The sequence below is a fragment of the Canis lupus genome, chromosome 34, assembly GCF_048164855.1.
Source record: "Canis lupus baileyi chromosome 34, mCanLup2.hap1, whole genome shotgun sequence".
In the NCBI taxonomy this organism is placed as follows: Eukaryota; Metazoa; Chordata; class Mammalia; order Carnivora; family Canidae; genus Canis; species Canis lupus.
Genome location: NC_132871.1, coordinates 20667170 through 20687641, shown reverse-complemented (window position 1 = coordinate 20687641; position 20472 = coordinate 20667170). Strand labels below are relative to the sequence as shown.

The 20472-nt window shown below is 42.4% G+C and overlaps 1 protein-coding gene across 1 annotated transcript in view; it reads right to left on the bottom strand.

Moving 5' to 3' along the window:
- The window catches only part of SLC38A11 (solute carrier family 38 member 11), a 57926-nt gene extending 53585 nt beyond the window's left edge, over window positions 1-4341 (bottom strand). The window contains exons 1-2 of the mRNA XM_072810973.1: window positions 4188-4341; window positions 2135-2252 (exon numbers count right to left, since the gene is read on the bottom strand). Coding sequence (XP_072667074.1) covers window positions 2135-2252; window positions 4188-4226 — 157 coding nt within the window. The 5' untranslated portion in view covers window positions 4227-4341. The remainder of the gene's footprint in view (window positions 1-2134; window positions 2253-4187) is intronic.
- Between the last annotated feature and the right edge of the window lie 16131 nt (window positions 4342-20472).

Genomic DNA, 20472 nt, shown 5'->3' with positions numbered 1-20472 from the left:
TGACTCTGGAATCAAAGTAGGTAACTAGGAGAGAAAAATGAGAAGGAAAAAGTATTTTGTATCATTTATTATTTTTTATTATTTACTTTTTTAAAATTTTACTTATTCATTTGAGAGAGAGAGTGAGTTCAGGGGCAGAGGGGAGGGTTGGGGGAGAGGGAGAAGCTAGGCAGGGATTCCCCATGTGGGGCTCCATCCCAAGACCCTGAGATCATGACCTGAGCTGAAGGCAGATGCTTAACCGACTGAGCCACGTAGGCGCACCAAAAGTATTTTTTATAAAGCTGAAGGGGCATATAGACGTTTTTGTTATGAAATGGTCAATTTTAGATTATGGGCAAGAAAACATTTAAGATAAAACATATTTAAACTATATCATTCAGAATTTTTATTCTCTAGAAATTTTTCCCTTAAAAACTCTGCTGAACATAATTAAGAGGTACTTTTTATGTTGCTCACATGAATTAGCCTAAAGTGTTCACATGGGGAATGAACTCTGGAATTTTGCCAAGGAGAGCACCCACACCTCCCTGGTTCATGGGGGCAGAAACTCAAGCAAGTCTTTGCCCCTACTTGGTTACCTGGCCTCACATACTTCTATCTTATGTGCCATTTTTTTTTTAACTTTTATTTATTTATGATAGTCACACAGAGAGAGAGAGGCGCAGAAACATAGGCAGAGGGAGAAGCAGGCTCCATGCACCGGGAGCCCGACGTGGGATTCGATCCCGGGTCTCCAGGATCGCGCCCTGGGCCAAAGGCAGGCGCCAAACCGCTGCGCCACCCAGGGATCCCTATCTTATGTGCCATTAAAGAGAACTGCCTATTATTTGGAAACAACATCAGGAAACACATCAGCTTGCAAAAGGTGAAAAAAGTAATGCAATTCCAATAAATAATCAATGACGACTGTAACTAAAATGTCAAAGCTTTACAGGAAAAGGTAGTGTTCTCAATGAATAGGGCAGGATGTTGTTTTTGTCCTTTCTTTTTCTTAAATTGGATGTTTTCCAAAAAAAAAAAAGAATAATTAGGGCAGCCTGGGTGGCTCAGCGGTTCAATGCCAACTTCTGCCGAGGGTGTGATCCTGGGGTCCCAGGATCGAGTCCCACATCGGGCTCCCGCATGGAGCCTGCTTCTCCCTCTGCCTGTCTCTGCCTCTCTCTGTGTGTCTCTCATGAATAAATAAATAAAATCTTAAAAAAAAAGAATAATTAGGGGTGCCTGGGTTGTTCAGTCACTTAAACGTCTGGCTTCAGCTCAGGTCATGATCCCAGGGTGCTGGTGTCAAGCCCTGCATCAGGCTCCCTGTGCAGCTGCTTCTCCCTCTTCCTCTGCAGCTCCCCCTGCTTCTGCTGTCTCTCAAATAAATAAATAAAATCTAAAAAAAAAAAAAAAGAATAATTAGCACTGAAAAAATAATTGCCTTAATTATGATAATGCAACACACTTAATTTTGTCAGAACTTTCCCCTTGCTTCACATTGAGAAAATATGAGCTGCTCATTTCTTTCAATTCTGATTATTTGGCTCCTTTGTTAAGAAAAATTTATATTTTTTCATTTTTCACCAATATCTACTTATTGACTAAATGACACTTAAAATTAATATATCAGAGTAAGTTTGTACTTAAAAATTAAAACTATAGATAGGTAAGGAAATACTGTATGATTTAATTTTCCACAAGATTGTTATGTTTTTAGATTACACTTAGGTACCTCCAATATTTCCAAATATCTGGAGATTTATACTCTAAAAGGTCATAGAAAGGTGGTTCAGGTAATGGTGGACACTTCAGCAAGAGGGAAAAGTACATTAGTAGCATTATCAATTGACCACCTAGCCTATAAAAATAAATCCAGCATATCCCATAGGCAATTCCACTTTAACCTACCACATGTGGAAGATGCTCTCAAATGAGGAAAAAGAATGAATCACATCCCCACCTTTCGCATGAAAGACACTGTTGTGATGCACATTGTTACAATTGGGGAAAAAAAAAGGTTTAATGAGGAAAAAATCATCAATTTTATTATTTAAGATTTTTTACTTAAAAATAATCAGTGACTAGTAGCAACATGGTAAGTCTTAAATTTCATCTTTTCACTTAAAATCTAAAACAAAACAACACTTACCTATCATACCAGATCCTATAATCGAGTTGACAACATTAAAAACAGCCGTGCACTGACGACAAGTTTTCCCTTTGTGCTCATGTTCAGAAATGAGAGCTTCTCTGTCATCTAGGTGGCTCTGGTTTTAACATATAAAATGGCAATTACATATACTCAATTAAATGGTCAAAAAAATCAGAAAAGTGTCAGACAAATCTGCAATGGAGGACACTCCCTGGACGTTAGCAGTAATCATCGGCGATGTCGAGGGCGACTGGGAAATAATGGCTCGGAGGGGAGCAGCAGAGCTGATTCAGCGGGCGCCGCACCCCATGCAGGAGGGTGTCCCAGCCTCGGCGGGGCCCGAACCAGGCCCGTGGCGGGGATCGCGAGTCCGGGGTCCGCTGGGGAGCCTGGGGCACAGGGGGTCCGCTGGGGAGCCTGGGGCTCAGGGGGTCCTCCGGGGAGCCTGGGGCACAGGGGGTCCTCCGGGGAGCCTGGGGCTCAGGGGGTCCTCCGGGGAGCCTGGGGCACAGGGGGTCCTCCGGGGAGCCTGGGGCACAGGGGGTCCTCCGGGGAGCCTGGGGCTCAGGGGGTCCGCTGGGGAGCCTGGGGCTCAGGGGGTCCTCCGGGGAGCCTGGGGCACAGGGGGTCCTCCGGGGAGCCTGGGGCTCAGGGGGTCCTCCGGGGAGCCTGGGGCTCAGGGGGTCCTCCGGGGAGCCTGGGGCACAGGGGGTCCTCCGGGGAGCCTGGGGCACAGGGGGTCCTCCGGGGAGCCTGGGGCACAGGGGGTCCGCTGGGGAGCCTGGGGCACAGGGGGTCCTCCGGGGAGCCTGGGGCACAGGGGGTCCTCCGGGGAGCCTGGGGCTCAGGGGGTCCTCCGGGGAGCCTGGGGCACAGGGGGTCCTCCGGGGAGCCTGGGGCACAGGGGGTCCTCCGGGGAGCCTGGGGCTCAGGGGGTCCGCTGGGGAGCCTGGGGCTCAGGGGGTCCTCCGGGGAGCCTGGGGCACAGGGGGTCCGCTGGGGAGCCTGGGGCACAGGGGGTCCTCCGGGGAGCCTGGGGCACAGGGGGTCCTCCGGGGAGCCTGGGGCTCAGGGGGTCCTCCGGGGAGCCTGGGGCACAGGGGGTCCTCCGGGGAGCCTGGGGCACAGGGGGTCCTCCGGGGAGCCTGGGGCTCAGGGGGTCCGCTGGGGAGCCTGGGGCTCAGGGGGTCCTCCGGGGAGCCTGGGGCTCAGGGGGTCCTCCGGGGAGCCTGGGGCACAGGGGGTCCTCCGGGGAGCCTGGGGCACAGGGGGTCCTCGGGGAGCCTGGGGCACAGGGGGTCCTCCGGGGAGCCTGGGGCACAGGGGGTCCGCTGGGGAGCCTGGGGCTCAGGGGGTCCTCCGGGGAGCCTGGGGCTCAGGGGGTCCTCCGGGGAGCCTGGGGCATAAGGGGTCCTCCGGGGAGCCTGGGGCTCAGGGGGTCCTCCGGGGAGCCTGGGGCACAGGGGGTCCTCCGGGGAGCCTGGGGCTCAGGGGGTCCTCCGGGGAGCCTGGGGCACAGGGGGTCCTCCGGGGAGCCTGGGGCACAGGGGGTCCGCTGGGGAGCCTGGGGCACAGGGGGTCCTCCGGGGAGCCTGGGGCACAGGGGGTCCTCCGGGGAGCCTGGGGCTCAGGGGGTCCTCCGGGGAGCCTGGGGCACAGGGGGTCCTCCGGGGAGCCTGGGGCACAGGGGGTCCTCCGGGGAGCCTGGGGCACAGGGGGTCCTCCGGGGAGCCTGGGGCACAGGGGGTCCTCTAGGGAGCCTGGGGCACAGGGGGTCCTCCGGGGAGCCTGGGGCACAGGGGGTCCTCCGGGGAGCCTGGGGCTCAGGGGGTTCTCTAGGCAGCCTGGGGCACAGGGGGCCCCCGGGGAGCCTGCATTGGTCGGGCGCGATTGGGGTCACCCTGGAAAGCGTCCGGCAATCAAAAAAAACGTCGCAGGGAGGCAAACCCTTTCCCCGGGAGCCCTTTCGGGGTGCTCCGCCGCACCGAGGGGAAGGCGGGGTCCCCGGGCGGCTGCGGGAAGGCGACGCGGGCCGGCTCCGGAGCGTTACCTGCCGAGGCACGTCGGGCCCCTGCGCCTGGTAGCCCATGGCTGCAGCCGAGTCCTCGGCCTGGAAGGTTCGGGCGCCCCGGGAGCCCGCTGCACCGGCTGGAGCCCGCGGCCCGGGCCGCCTTCCTCGGTCTGCCCTCGGGTCCGCGACCGCCTTGGAGGTACCGCGTGTGCGGCCCGCGGGGGGGGGGGGGGGGGCGGGAACCCGCGGCATCCGTCCCCCGCCCCCTCCTCTCCCCGTGCACACCGTCTGCGTCAGGCTTTTAATTTAAACGCGAGACAACCAAGCAAACCCAAAACTTTTCCAGGGTCTTAGCAAAGTCGACTCCTGAGCGTGCTTTGGTTAAATGTTCCCTGATGACTTTGCAGGAAAGGAGGCAAAGAAGATGGACGCGCGACGAATTGGAGCAGTGAGTCTGAGAAGCTGGTGCAAGGGGCTGGAGAGGGGGAGGCGCTTAGAGCATCCGACGGGGCATCCCCCAGGGTCACCCCTGCACCCTTCCGTTATTACAGATGAGAGACTGGCTCAGGGAATATTCAGTCACAAGGACAATACGCAGAGCAAGGTGTCAAGGACAGTAAGGGGGGTAATATAATACCCCACTTGTCATTTCTTTACTAAAGAAATTCTTTTATTTTAAATTATGAGACATGTTTTAAAAGCATGAAAAAAAAACTAGGGAATTATAAAATAAGCTCTATATCAAATAGCAAATGTTAACATTTAAAAGAAATCTTGTTTATTTCAGACAGAGAGAGAGAGAGAGGGAGAGGGAGAAGTGGACCCCCTGCTGAGCAGGGGGCCCAAGGCCAGGCTTGAACCCAGGATCCTGGATCCAGCCCCACAAATGTTAACATTTTTAAAAAATATATATTTATTTCTTTATTTGAGAGAGAGACAGACCGAGCAGGGGGGGAGTGAGAGGGAGAGAATGTCCAGCAGACTGCCAGCTGCGCTGGGAGCCCTTTGCAGGGATGGATCCCAGACCTGGAGATCAAGACCTGATCCGAAATCAAGAGTCTGAGGCTAAACCCACTGAGCCACCCCGATGCCCCAACGAATGTTAACATTTTGTCACATTTTCTTCTACTGCAAAAATAAGCATTTAATATTGCAATAGAAACCCGTTTGTCCATCCCCATTCCTTTCTTTTCGTCCCTGAAGTCCTCTAATTCATGAAGTTGGTGTGTATCTTTTCCATCCATACTTTATATTTTAACTCACTCTTTTGTAGCTATAAATAACATATAGCATTGATTCGTATGTTTTCAAGATTTACGAAAGAAGTTCCCATATTGTACATGTTATTTTTCCACTAGCATTAGTGTTTTTTTACCCAATATGCAATTTTCAAGATGTACAGATATAGGCAGGTATAGTTTATTCATTTTATCTCTCACAGTTCAGTTAGCCATCCTCCTATTGAGAGAAGGTTATGAACATTCTATTTTACACCCTCCTGGAGCATATTAAATGACAGGTTCTCTAGTAGTAGAATTGTTAGGAAATAAGTCACACATATTTCAACTTCACAAGATATTCCCAAATTGCTCTACAAATCGGTGGTACCAATTATACTTCCACCAGCAGAGATGGAATTTCTGTTTTTCTGTATTGTCTACAGCACCAGAACTTTGGTTTTGTTGGTTTTTAAAGTTTTGTTGTTCTGATGTTTTTTTTTTTTTTAAGATTTTATTTATTTAATCATGAGAGACACAGAGAGAGGCACAGAGAGAGGGAGAGAGGCAGAGACACAGGCAGAGGGAGAAGCAGGCTCCATGCAGGGAGCCCGACGTGGGACTCGATCCCACGAGTCTCCAGGATCAGGCCCTGGGCTGAAGGCGGCGCTAAACCGCTGGGCCACCCGGGCTGCCCCCTGATGGGTTTTTAAATGGCATATAATAATTTTATAAATCTGTATTGTCCCAATCTATATTGTGGTTGAGAGTCTCTTTATAATATTTGATAAATGTAATTAAAATTTAGGTTGTCTCCTTTGTGAGTTTCGTTTTATATCTCTTGCCCTTTTGATTTTGGTTGTTAGTTTTTTTTCTTATCAATGTGTGAGAGTTATATATTTGGGGTGGCAACTTATGTCAACTATATATTTTGCACATATTTTCTCTCAGCTTTCTTTTAAAACTGTGGCATTTTCTATTACATAAAATTTATATTTTTGATACATTCAAAATTCTAATACTTAAAATTCTAATACAAAAACATTAGGAGAAAGAAAATTCTAGCATTATTTTACTGAAAAATATAGATTCAAATATTCCAAAATATTAGCAAATTGATGCCAATGGTGTGTGGAAAATTAACAATATCGTGACATAGTTGAGTATATTCCAAGTATGAAAGGGTGACTTAACTAAAAACATTGATAAATGTAATTTCCCACACTAACAGATTATAGGAAAAAAAACATGTAATTATTTTAGTAGATACAGAAAAAAGTTTGATAATGTTGAATTCACAATTGAAAAAGACTCTTTGTAAATTAGAAATAGAAGAAAATTCCTTAAACTGATAAATTATTTTTTTTCACTAATAGGGAAATTTTGGAAGCATTTTCAAATAATTAAGAAATGAAACAAAAATACCCGTATCATGACTTCTATTTGACATGATGTTGGAGTCTGTAGCCTTAAGCAATAAGAAAGGAAAAAGAAATTAGAGGTATGAGGATTGAAAAGGTAGAAGTAAAAACCATAATTTTCCAATAAGACTGTTTATATAAAAAATTTCAAAAGAATATAAGAAGGGAAAATATTAGAAATAATAAAACTTTAGGGAGTTGACCAGATACAAGAGTTACCTGCAAATGTATCAATTTTTCTACAGCAACAACAAACAACCCGAAATTATAATGAAAGAAACTAATTTTTAATAGTGTCAGAGAATATCAAATACTCAGGAGTAAATTCAACCAGAGATGTGCACAGTCTCTTTAGAGAAAGTTACAAAACCAAGAGAAATTAAATAAGGTCTAAATGAATGGAAAAAATATCAAATTCATGGATAATAGGAATAAAGATGTCCGGTCTATGTTGACTTATTAATTAAGTATAGTGCTTCACCATATTGACCACAAATATCTGGGACTATAAATTTGTAACAAATTAATGTTGCTGTTGATTTTACACGTTCTGTGTTCTGTGGATTTGGACAAATATATAATGACATATGTCCACCATTACAGTATCATACAGAGACTAGTTTCAGCTGCTCTAAAAATTCTCAGTGCTCCACTGTTTTATCCCTGTCCCTCTACCCTCTAATCCCTGGTCTTCAAAAAACTGATATTTTTACGGTCTTTATAGTTTTGTCTTTTCCAGAATATTATATATATGTGCTGTAGTGGTGTAGTGGTGACCAGAGTTGCCTTCCAGAACATCATATAGTTGGAATCATACAGTATGTAGCCTTTTCAGATTGGCTTCTTGCACATAATAGTATGCATTGAAGTTTCCTCCATGTCTTTTTATGGCTCACTGGCTGATTTCTTTTTAATGTTAAATAATATTTCATTGTATGTACCATGGTTTATCCATTTGCCTGCTGAAGGACATCTTGGTTGCTTCCAAGTTCTGGAAGTTATAAATAATGCAGCTATAAACATCTGTATGTAGGTTTTTGTGTAGCCAAATGTTTTTTTTTTAAAGATTTTATTTATTCATTCATGAGAGATGCAGAGAGAGAGGCATAGGAGGAGGGAGAGAAGCAGGCTCCCTATGGGGAGCCTGATGCGGGACTTGATCCCAGGATCATGAGATCACACCCTGAACCAAAGGCAGACGCTCAACCACTGAGCCACCCTGAGCCACCCAGGCATTCCTAGACAGAAGTTTTTAACTCCTTTGAGTAAATATCAAGGTATGCAATTACTGGATCCTAGGTAAGAGTATGTTTACTTTTGTAAGAAACCACCAAACTGTCTCCCAAAGTGGCTGTACCATTTTCATTGAATGGTAAAATGAATAAATGAGGTTTCCTGTTGTTTCACATCCTTTGTCTGATATTGGTGTTGTCAAAGTTCTGCATTTTGGCCTTTCCAATAGAGGTGTACTGGTATGTCTTTGTTGTTTTAATTTGCATTTCCCTGATGACATATTATGTGGGGTATCTTTTCATATGCTTCTTTGCCATCTGTGTATTTTCTTTGGTGAGGTGTCTGTTAAGGTCTTTGACCATTTTTTTTTTTTTTAATTGGGTTGGTTTTCACTGTTGAGTTTTAAGAGTTTTTGTATATTTTGGACAACAGTTCCTTTTTAAAAAATATTTTATTTATTTATTCACCAGAGACAGAGACATAGGAAGAGGGAGAAGCAAGCTCCCTGGGAGGAGCCCAACGTGGGGCTCGATCCTGGATTCTGGGATCATGCTCTAAGCCAAAGGCGGATGCTCAACCGCTGAGCCACCCAGGCGTCCCTGGACAACAGTTCTTTATCAGGTATATCTTTTGCAAGTGTATTCTTTCAGCCTGTGGGTTTTCTTTTCATTCTCTTGACAGTTATTGGTTTCTTTTCGTTTGTTTTTTACTTGCAGAATAGATGTTTGTGATTTTAATAAAGTCTCATTTATCAAGTGTTTCTTTTGTGGATTGTGCCTTTGGTGTTATATTTAAAAAGTCATATAAATGACTTTATATGACTTGCCAAACCCAAGATCATCTAGATTTTGGATGTTATCTTCTAAGATTTTTATGATTTTGCATTTTACATTTAGATCTGTGATCCATTTTAAGTTGATTTTTTTAAAGGGTTTTAAGTTTTGTGTTTGGTTTCCTTTTTTTTATAAGTACATGTCCTGTTGTTCTAGCTCCGTTTGTTGAAAAGACTGCTTTGTGTTGTCTTTGCTCATTTGTCAAAGATAAGTTGACTATATTATGTAGGTCTATTTCTGGGTTCTCTGGTCTCTTCCACTGATCAGTTTGTCTAGTCTTTCACCAATTCCCCACTCTCTTTATAACTGTAACTTTTCAGTAAATCTTGAAATCAGGTACTGTCACTCCTCAGTATTTATACCTAAATATTTAATTTCTCGGGTGCTAATGTATTGTGCTTTTGAATTTCAGGTTATACTAGTTCTTTGCTAGGTAATAGGAAAATGACTGGCTTTGTTTATTAACCTTGTAACCTGCAGTTTTGCTATCATCATTTATTAGTTCCAGGAATTTTTCATTCTCAATTCTTTCCAATTTTTGCATAGATGATCATCAAATCATCTATGAACCAAGACAGATTTATTTTTTCCTTCCCAATCTTTCCCCCTTTATTTCCTTTTCTTGTTTCTCACTATTAGGCATGATGTTTGTTGAAGGTTTGTTGTACATAGTCTTTATCAAGTTAAGGAAGTTCCCCCATTCATATTTTCTGAGAATTTTAATCATGAATAGATGTTGAATTTTGTCAAATGTGTTTTTTGCATCTGACGATATCATCATGTGAATTTTTTCCTCTTTAGCCTGTTGATATGATGGATTACATTAATTGATTTCTGAATTTTGAACTAGCCTGGCATACCTGGGATAAATTCCACTTGGTTGTGGTGTATAATTCTTTTTTGTACACTGTTGGATTCAATTTAATTGAATAATATTGAATTGAATAATATTGAATTGACTCATTATTTTGTTGAGGATTTTTGAACCTATGTTCCTGAGAGGTATTAGTCCGTAGTTTTCTTTTCTTGTAATGTCTTTGTCTAGTTTGATATTAGGTCAATTCTAGCTTTGTAGAATGAATTAGAAAGTAGTTCCTCTGATTCTACTTTCTGAGAAAAATTGTAGAGAACTTGCATAATATCTACCTTAAATCTTTGGTAAAATTCACCAGTGAACCCATCTTGGTCTGGTGCTTTCTTTTTGGGGAGGTTATTAATTACTGATTTAAGGTATTTAATAGATACAGGCCTATTCACATTGTCTATTTCTTCTTTAGGTTTTGGCAGGTTGTATTTTTCAAGGAGTTGATCCATCCCATTTAGCTTATTAAACTTGTGAGCATTGAATTGTTATTATCCTTTTAATGTCCATGGAATTTATAGTGATGGCCCCTCTTTCATTTCTGAAATTACTAATTTGTGCCTTCTCTCTTTTCTTAGCCTAGCTTATTGATTTTTTTCAGTCTTTTTAAAAACCAGATTTTGGTTTATTGATTTTCTCCATTGATTTCCTATTCTCAATTTCATTGATTTCTGCTTTAATTTTATTATTTTTTCTGCCAACTTTGGATTTAAATTGCTCTTGTTTTTCTAGTTTTCTAAGGTGGAAGCTTAGATGATTGATATTAGCTCTTTTTTCTTTTCTAATATGCGCATTCAGTGCTGTAAATTTCCCTATAATCATTGTTTTCACTACATCTCACAAAGTTTCATAAATTATGTTTTAATTTTAATTTAGTTAAAAACAGTTTTAACTTTCTTTTGGAATTTTTGTTTGGCATATGTGTTATTTAGAAGTGTGTTGTTTAATCTCCAAATATTTGTAGATTAAACATATTTTGAGGTGTTCTAGCTATTTTTCTGTCATTGATTTCTTGTTTAATTCTGTTTTGGTCTATAAGCAAACCTTGTAAGATTTCTATTCTTTTTTTTTTTTAATATATTTTTAAATTTATTCATGACAGACACAGAGAGAGAGAGAGAGAGAGAGAGAGAGAGAGAAAGAGAGAGAGAGAGAGGCAGAGACACAGGCAGAGGGAGAAGCAGGCTCCACACAGGGAGGCCTTGATCCCGGGTCTCTAGGATCACACCCTGGGCCGAAGGCGGCATTAAACCACTGGGCCACTGGGGTTGCCCTGATTTCTATTCTTTTAAAATTGTAAAATTGTTCAGGTGTGTTTTATGGCTCAGAATGTCATCTATCCTGATGAATATTCCATGCATGCTTGAGAGGAATATGTATTCTGCTTTTGTTGGGTGAAGTAGCCTACAGATCCCAACTATATCCAGTTGATTGATTGTATTTTTTAAATTCAACTATGTTCTTACTGTTTTGTTTTGTTTTTTTTCCTGATGGGTATATTTATCTCTGATATAGCTAAAGTCTCCACTATAATAATATATTTGTTTTTTCCTTGTAGTTCTATTTATTTTTTGTCTCAGATATTTTAATGTTCCATTATTAGGCACATACATTTTAAGGATTATTATGACTTTTTGGAGAAGAGACCCTTTATCATTATGCAATACTCTTCAATCCCTGATGACTTTCCTTGTTCTGAAGTCTGCACTGTCCGAAATTAATATAGCTAGGTCTGCTTTCTTTTGATTAGTGTTAGCGTAGTATATTTCCAGTAAATTACTTTTGATCTATACATGTATACATATTTAAAATGGGTTTCCTGTATGAAAATATGATTGAGTCTTGTTTTTTGATCCACTCTGGCAATCTTTGTCTTTTCACTGACTTTTTAAAAAATATTTTATTTATTTATTCATGAAACACACACACACACACACACACACACACACACACACATAGAGAGAGGCAGGGACACAGGCAGAGGGAGAAGCAGGCTCCATGCAGGGAGCCCGACGTAGGATGTAGGACTCAATCCTGGGGCTCCAGGATCAGGCCCTGGGCTGAAGGCAGGTGCTAAACCACTGAGCCACCCGGGCTGCCCTCTCACTGACTTTCAAAGTGTCAACATAGCTGAATTAATACCTATCATATTTCTTTACTATTTTCTGTTTGTTGCCCCTGTTCTTTGATCCTATTTCATAGTTGTCCCACAGTTCTTGGATATTCTATTATGGGTTTTTTGGGGAGTTCTTTTTTTTTTTTTTCAGTCTTTTCTTCTGTTAGCTTTTCAATATTGAAATCTTCTATTAGATATCCTCAAACTCAGAGATTATGTCCTCAGTTACACCTGGTCTACTAATAAGTCCATTAAAGATATTCTCCATTCCTGTCACAATGTTTTTACCTCCAGCACTTCATTTTGGTTCTTTCTTAACGATTTCATTTTTCTGCTTACATTGCCCATTGGTTCTTGCATGCTTTCTACTTGGCCCACTAGAACTGTTAGCATTTTTAACTACAGTTGTTTTAAATTCCTTGTCTATGGATTCTAACATCCCTCCTGTATCAGAGTCTGATTCTGATGCTTGCTCTGTCTCTTCAGGCTGTGTTTTTTAGCTTTTTTGTTACATCTTATAATTTTTTTCTTGATAGCTGGACATGATTTACTGGATAAAAAGAATTGCTATAAACAGGCCTTTAGTAGTGTGATGGTGAAGAGGGTGAAGGAGAAGCATTCTATATTTCTATGAGTATGTCTCTGTCTTTTAGTGAGTCTGTACCTTTGGATTGTGAACTCCACATGTGCTTCTCAGTACTCTCTCCTTAGGTGGGATAGGATGGTTAGAGGAAGTTGGGATTATTTATTTTCTTTCCCCAAAGGTCACTTAGTCTCAGATAAAACCACTGGTTAAGTAGTTTTTCCTGAGGGCGGACCTTGTTAAGAAGAATAGAATGCTCTGGAGTATTTAAAAATAATTCCTTTTCCCTCCTCTTACAGTAAACAAGAGGAGATTTTTTTTCTCTAGTATTTGTTGTGAGAACCAGGTTGAGGTTCTGGAGACAAAATTCACAAAAGTGTAGGGACCTCTGATGACTGTGTCCCCCTGGATTTACCTCTCAGGCACATAATGCTAAGCCTCCAGCAATTGCAGTTCAGGTTTCCCTACCTTGGCACTGCTTCCCAGGGGGTTAGTGATTCTCTGTATTAGTCTGTTGGTCTGTCTAATTTTGGAGGCAGCAGTTTGCCCCGTGACCTCGCTTTTCTGAAGGATCTAAGAAGAGTTTTTGATTTTTCAGTTTGTCAGTCTTTTGCTTGTTTTTAGGATGGAGTGGCATATTCCAGGTTTTTTTTTTTTTTTTAAGATTTTATTTATTTATTTGACAGAGAGAGAGAGAGAGAGAGAGAGAGGGAGAGGGCAAGCAAGCACAAGCAGGGGGAGCAGCAGAGGGAGAAGCAGGCTCCTTTCTGAGCAGGGAGTCCCATGCAGGGCTCCATCCCAGAACCCCAGGATAAGGAGCTGAGCCAAAGGCAAATGCTTAACCAACTGAGCCACCCAAGCACCCCCCAGCGTTTTTATATGCTGAACCAGGAACTGGAAGTTCTTTATTCATATTTTAATGATCTTCCTTAAAGATCTTTCTTTTCTAATTTCAAAAATATTATTTTTTTAATATAATTTCAAAGGCACTATATTCTCAGTGAGAAAATATGAATAAAGTAGAACAGAAAATTACTGGGAATCCTCCCACATAGAGGTAAACACAGTTAATGTTTTAGAACCCTACAGTTTACTCAGATTATACAATGTTTGATGTGAAGGATAAGTGCATATTTACATTTATAAACAGTTTTACTGAGTGTCTTAGCCTCAGATAAAGGCCATGGGAGCCAACTTCAGGAATGCAGAGAGCCTTAATTTGAGCTTTTTATTAGATTATATAATTATGTAATAGTATACTATGCTCATGTAGGATTATTACTTTATTATTTGGTTACAGTCCAGACTAGGTGACCTCCAAGACCACCTAGCTGTCTTAGAAATAATCAGAGAAGGCTCTATCTTGGCAGAAGTCTGAATTTATGGAGTTCTTTCTGATGGCTAGCCTGACTCTTCTCACACTGTTAAGGTTCAAGTTTGGGTGAGACTAGAAATAACAACTTCCAGTCCAGATCTCTGAGAAAGTTCTTTTTTCCTCAGTCTCGGAAAGGAGTCTGGAAGAGGGGCAGTTTTGTTTTTTGTAAAAATGGATACTTGATATTCTCCAAAATATTAGTCTGTTGGCTTGGTTACTGTAACAGTTAGAGCCTTAATATGCAGAGTCTCAAACAAGATACACCTTTCTTTCTCTCTTGTTTAACCTTCCAAGGATGGGGGTGTTCAGTCTTCAGAGGTCTGGAAGGACTTCTCAGATACTTTTGGCTCAATAATCAAGATGTATTCTTTCTCTTTATGGATTAATCATCTTACAAAATTATTCTTATAACTCTTAGGTTGTGTACATTGCTCGTCATTAAGAAATATTTTTGTAGTGCCATGTTATTATTATTGCATAGTTAAGGTATTTTTGATGTTTTCTGACTGTAATTATTAGAATTAGGTAAAGTCACTATATTGTCATTTTTGGTTGGGAGTCAGGCAGAGGGGGCACTGAGGAATGAGCCAAAAATAGTGTAACTGTAAGCCCTGATTTTCCCAAGACAGTGCTGGTTTAGGCTTCTTGTCCCAGGGTAATTGTGAGTAGCATCTTTTTCATTCTCAAAAGTGTCCCAGATTACAATATCATGCTACAAATGCACCTGGGGGGATAATAAAACCCCCTAATATTTGAATGGCACTTCACAGTTTTCTCTAGTGATACCAGGCTGACATGGGATAGAAGATCCAAAAACACGATTTTTCGTTAATTCTTTAGTTGATATAGCAGGTGAGGAGTTCAGGCTCTGGAATCAGAAAGAACCTAGGTTTGAACCAAGGCTCAAGGGATCTTGGCAAGTTGCTTAATTTTTTGAGGCTTAATTTCTATAGATACAAAGGGAAAAAGAAAAATAGTACTTTTCTCATAGCAGTATTTGTGGGGATTAAGTGAGATAACCTGAAACAAAGTACCATAAATTGGGTGACTTAAAAAAACAAATTTATTCTCGTTGTTCTATATGGTAGCAGTCTGAAATCAAGGTATCAACAGGGCCATGATCCCTGTGAAAACTATTGGGGAGCATCCTTTCTTGTCTCTTCCTAATTCCAAGTAGTTTGCCAATAATCTTTGATATTCCTTAGCTTGTAAATGCATGGCTCCAATATTTTATCTTCATATGGCCTTCTTTCCATGTCCCTTCACATACTCTTCCCTCTGTGCGTGTTTGGGTCCTTGTCCGAGTTCCTCTTTCTATTTATTTATTTTTTAAATATTTTATTTATTTACTTATTCATAAGAGACACACAGAGAGAGGCAGAGACATAGGCAGAGGGATAAGCAGGCTCCTCGCAGGAAGGCTGATGAGGGATTTGATCCCAGGACCCCAGGATCACAACCTTAGCCAAAGGCTGACCCACTCAACCACTGAGCCACTCAGGTGCCCCCAAGTGGCCCTTTTTAGAAAGACATCAGTTGGAGGAGGGGCAAGACGGCGGAAGAGCAGGGTCCCCAAATCACCTGTCTCCACCAAATTACCTAGAAAACCTTCAAATTATCCTGAAAATCTGTGAATTCGGCCTGAGAATTAAAGAGAGACCAGCTGGAATGCTACAGTGAGAAGAGTTCGCGCTTCTATCAAGGTAGGAAGACGGGGAAAAAGAAATAAAGGAACAAAGGCCTCCAAGGGGGAGGGGCCCCGCGAGGAGCCGGGCTGAGGCCGGGGCGAGTGTCCCCAGGACAGGAGAGCCCCGTCCCGGAGGAGCAGGAGCTGCACCGACCTTCCCGGGCGGAAAGGGGCTCGCGGGGAGGTGGAGCAGGACCCAGGAGGGCGGGGATGCCCTCGGGCTCCCGGGGACAGTAACAGCAACTGCGCGCCCAGGAGAGTGCGCCGAGCTCCCTAAGGGCTGCAGCGCGCACGGCGGGACCCGGAGCAGCTCGGGGGGCTCGGGGGCGGCTCCGCGGAGGGGGCTGCGGGGCGGGAGCGCGAATCCAACAGTGCAGACCGGGAGCACAGGGCGCCAGGACACAGCCGAGGATCCGGCCTCCCCCGAGACAGGCAGAGGCCGGGAGGCGCAGGACAGCGAGGATGCTCCTGCCCCAGCTGAGCAGATCAGCGGCCCCGCCCGGAGCCTCCAGGCCCTGCAGACGGAGAGCTCCGGAGCTACTGCGGGGGCTGAATCCAGGGCTCCAGAGCTGGCCCCGCCACTAGGGCTGTTGCTCCTGCGGCCTCACGGGGTAAACAGCCCCCACTGAGCCCTGCACCAGGCAGGGGCACAGCAGCTCCCCCAAGTGCTCACACCTGAAAATCAGCACAACAGGCCCCTCCCCCAGAAGACCAGCTGACGGACAAGTTCCAGGGGAAGTCAAGGGACTTAAAGTACACAGAAGCAGAAGATACTCCCCCGTGGTTTTTTGTTTGTTTGTTTTGTTTTGTTTTGTTTTGTTTTGCTTTTTGATTTGTTTCCTTCCCCCACCCCCCCTTTTTTCCCTTTCTTTCTTTTTCTTTCTCTTTTTCTTCTTTTTTTTCTTTTTCTTCCTTTTTTTCTCTTTCTCTTTTCTTTCCTTCTTTCTCTCCTCTCTTTTTCTCCTTTTCCCAATACAACTTGCTTTTGGCCACTCTGCACTGAGCAAAATGACTAGAAGGAAAACCTCACCTCAAAAGAAAGACTCAGAAACAGTCCTCTCTCCCACAGAGTTACAAAATCTGGATTACAATTCAATGTCAGAAAGCCAATTCAGAAGCACTATTATACAGCTACTGGTGGCTCTAGAAAAAAGCATAAAGGACTCAAGAGACTTCATGACTGCAGAATTTAGAGCTAATCAGGCAGAAATTAAAAATCAATTGAATGAGATGCAATCCAAACTAGAAGTCCTAACGACGAGGGTTAACGAGGTGGAAGAACGAGTGAGTGACATAGAAGACAAGTTGATAGCAAAGAGGGAAACTGAGGAAAAAAGAGACAAACAATTAAAAGACCATGAAGATAGATTAAGGGAAATAAACGACAGCCCGAGGAAGAAAAACTTACGTTTAATTGGTGTTCCCGAGGGTGCCGAAAGGGCCAGAGGGCCAGAATATGTATTTGAACAAATTCTAGCTGAAAACTTTCCTAATCTGGGAAGGGAAACAGGCATTCAGATCCAGGAAATAGATCCCACCCTAAAATCAATAAAAACCATTCAACACCTCGACATTTAATAGTGAAGCTTGCAAATTCCAAAGATAAAGAGAAGATCTTTAAAGCAGCAAGAGACAAGAAATCCCTGACTTTTATGGGGAGGAGTATTAGGTTAATAGCAGACCTCTCCACAGAGACCTGGCAGGCCAGAAAGGGCTGGCAGGATATATTCAGGGTCCTAAATGAGAAGAACATGCAACCAAGAATACTTTATCCAGCAAGGCTCTCATTCAAAATGGAAGGAGAGATAAAGAGCTTCCAAGACAGGCAGCAACTGAAAGAATATGTGACCTCCAAACCAGCTCTGCAAGAAATTTTAAGGGGGACTCTTAAAATTCCCCTTTAAGAAGAAGTTCAGTGGAACAATCCACAAAAACAAGGACTGAATAGATATCATGATGACACTAAACTCATATCTCTCAATAGTAACTCTGAATGTGAATGGGTTTAATGACCCCATCAAAAGACTCAGGGTTTCAGACTGGATAAAAAAGCAGGACCCATCTATTTGCTGTCTACAAGAGACTCATTTTAGACAGAAGGACACCTACAGCCTGAAAATAAAAGGTTGGAGAACCATTTACCATTTGAATGGTCCTCAAAAGAAAGCAGGAGTAGCCATCCTTATATCAGATAAACTAAAATTTACCCCGAAGACTGTAGTGAGAGATAAAGAGGGACACTACATCATACTTAAAGGATCTATCCAACAAGAGGACTTAACAATCCTCAATATATATGCCCCGAATGTGGGAGCTGCCAAATATATAAATCAATTATTAACCAAAGTGAAGAAATACTTAGATAATAATACACTTATACTTGGTGACTTCAATCTAGCTCTTTCTATACTCGATAGGTCTTCTAAGCACAACATCTCCAAAGAAACGAGAGCTTTAAATGATATACTGGACCAGATGGATTTCACAGATATCTACAGAACTTTACATCCAAACTCAACTGAATACACATTCTTCTCAAGCGCACATGGAACTTTCTCCAGAATAGACCACATATTGGGTCACAAATCGGGTCTGAACCGATACCAAAAGATTGGGATCGTCCCCTGCATATTCTCAGACCATAATGCCTTGAAATTAGAACTAAATCACAACAAGAAGTTTGGAAGGACCTCAAACACGTGGAGGTTAAGGACTATCCTGCTAAAAGATGAAAGGGTCAACCAGGAAATTAAGGAAGAATTAAAAAGATTCAATGGAAACTAATGAGAATGAAGATACAACCGTTCAAAATCTTTGGGATGCAGCAAAAGCAGTCCTAAGGGGGAAATACATCTCAATAAAAGCATCCGTTCAAAAACTGGAAATAACTCAAATACAAAAGCTAACCTTACACATAAAGGAGCTAGAGAAAAAACAGCAAATAGATCCTACACCCAGGAGAAGAAGGGAGTTAATAAAGATTCGAGCAGAACTCAACGAAATCGAGATCAGAAGAACTGTGGAACAGATCAACATAACCAGGAGTTGGTTCTTTGAAAGAATTAATAAGATAGATAAACCATTAGCCAGCCTTATTAAAAAGAAGAGAGAGAAGACTCAAATTAATAAAATCATGAATGAGAAAGGAGAGATCACTACCAACACCAAGGAAATACAAACTATTTTAAAAACATATTATGAACAGCTATATGCCAATAAATTAGGCAATCTAGAGGAAATGGACACATTCCTGGAAAGCCACAAACTACCAAAACTGGAACAGGAAGAAATAGAAAACCTGAACAGGCCAATAAGCAGGGAGGAAATTGAAGCAGTCATCAAAAACCTCCCAAGACACAAGAGTCCAGGGCCAGATGGCTTCCCAGGGGAATTTTATCAAACGTTTAAAGAAGAAACCGTACCTATTCTCCTAAAGCTGTTTGGAAAGATACAAAGAGATGGAGTACTTCCAAATTCATTCTATGAGGCCAGCATCACCTTAATTCCAAAACCAGACAAAGACCCCACCAAAAAGGAGAATTACAGACCAATATCCCTGATGAACATGGATGCAAAAATTCTCAACAAGATACTGGCCAATAGGATCCAACAGTACATTAAGAAAATTATTCACCATGACCAAGGAGGATTTATCCCCAGGACACAAGGCTGGTTCAACACTCGTAAAACAATCAATGTGATTCATCATATCAGCAAGAGAAAAACCAAGAACCATATGATCCTCTCATTAGATGCAGAGAAAGCATTTGACAAAATATAGCATCCATTTCTGATCAAAACTCTTCAGAGTGTAGGGATAGAGGGAACATTCCTCAACATCTTAAAAGCCATCTACGAAAAGCCCACAGCAAATATCATTCTCAATGGGGAAGCACTGGGAGCCTTTCCCCTAAGATCAGGAACAAGACAGGGATGTCCACTCTCACCACTGCTATTCAACATAGTACTGGAAGTCCTAGCCTCAGCAATCAGACAACAAAAAGACATTAAAGGCATTCAAATTGGCAAAGAAGAAGTCAAACTCTCCCTCTTCGCCGATGACATGATACTCTACATAGAAAACCCAAAAGTCTCCACCCCAAGATTGCTAGAACTCATACAGCAATTCGGTAGCGTGGCAGGATACAAAATCAATGCCCAGAAATCAGTGGCATTTCTATACACTAACAATGAGACTGAAGAAAGAGAAATTAAGGAGTCAATCCCATTTACAATTGCACCCGAAAGCATAAGATACCTAGGAATAAACCTAACCAAAGAGGTAAAGGATCTATACCCTAAAAACTATAGAACACTTCTGAAAGAAATTGAGGAAGACACAAAGAGATGGAAAAATATTCCATGCTCATGGATTGGCAGAATTAATATTGTGAAAATGTCAATGTTACCCAGGGCAATTTACACGTTTAATGCAATCCCTTTCAAAATACCATGGACTTTCTTCAGAGAGTTAGAACAAATTATTTTAAGATTTGTGTGGAATCAGAAAAGACCCCGAATAGCCAGGGGAATTTTAAAAAAGAAAACCATATCTGGGGGCATCACAATGCCAGATTTCAGGTTGTACTACAAAGCTGTGGTCATCAAGACAGTGTGGTACTGGCACAAAAACAGACACAGAGATCAATGGAACAGAATAGAGAACCCAGAAGTGGACCCTGAACTTTATGGTCAACTAATATTCGATAAAGGAGGAAAAACTATCCATTGGAAGAAAGACAGTCTCTTCAATAAATGGTGCTGGGAAAATTGGACATCCACATGCAGAAGAATGAAACTAGACCACTCTCTTGCACCATACACAAAGATAAACTCAAAATGGATGAAAGATCTAAATGTGAGACAAGATTCCATCAAAATCCTAGAGAAGAACACAGGCAACACCCTTTTTGAACTCGGCCACGGTAACTTCTTGCAAGATACATCCACGAAGGCAAAAGAAACAAAAGCAAAAATGAACTATTGGGACTTCATCA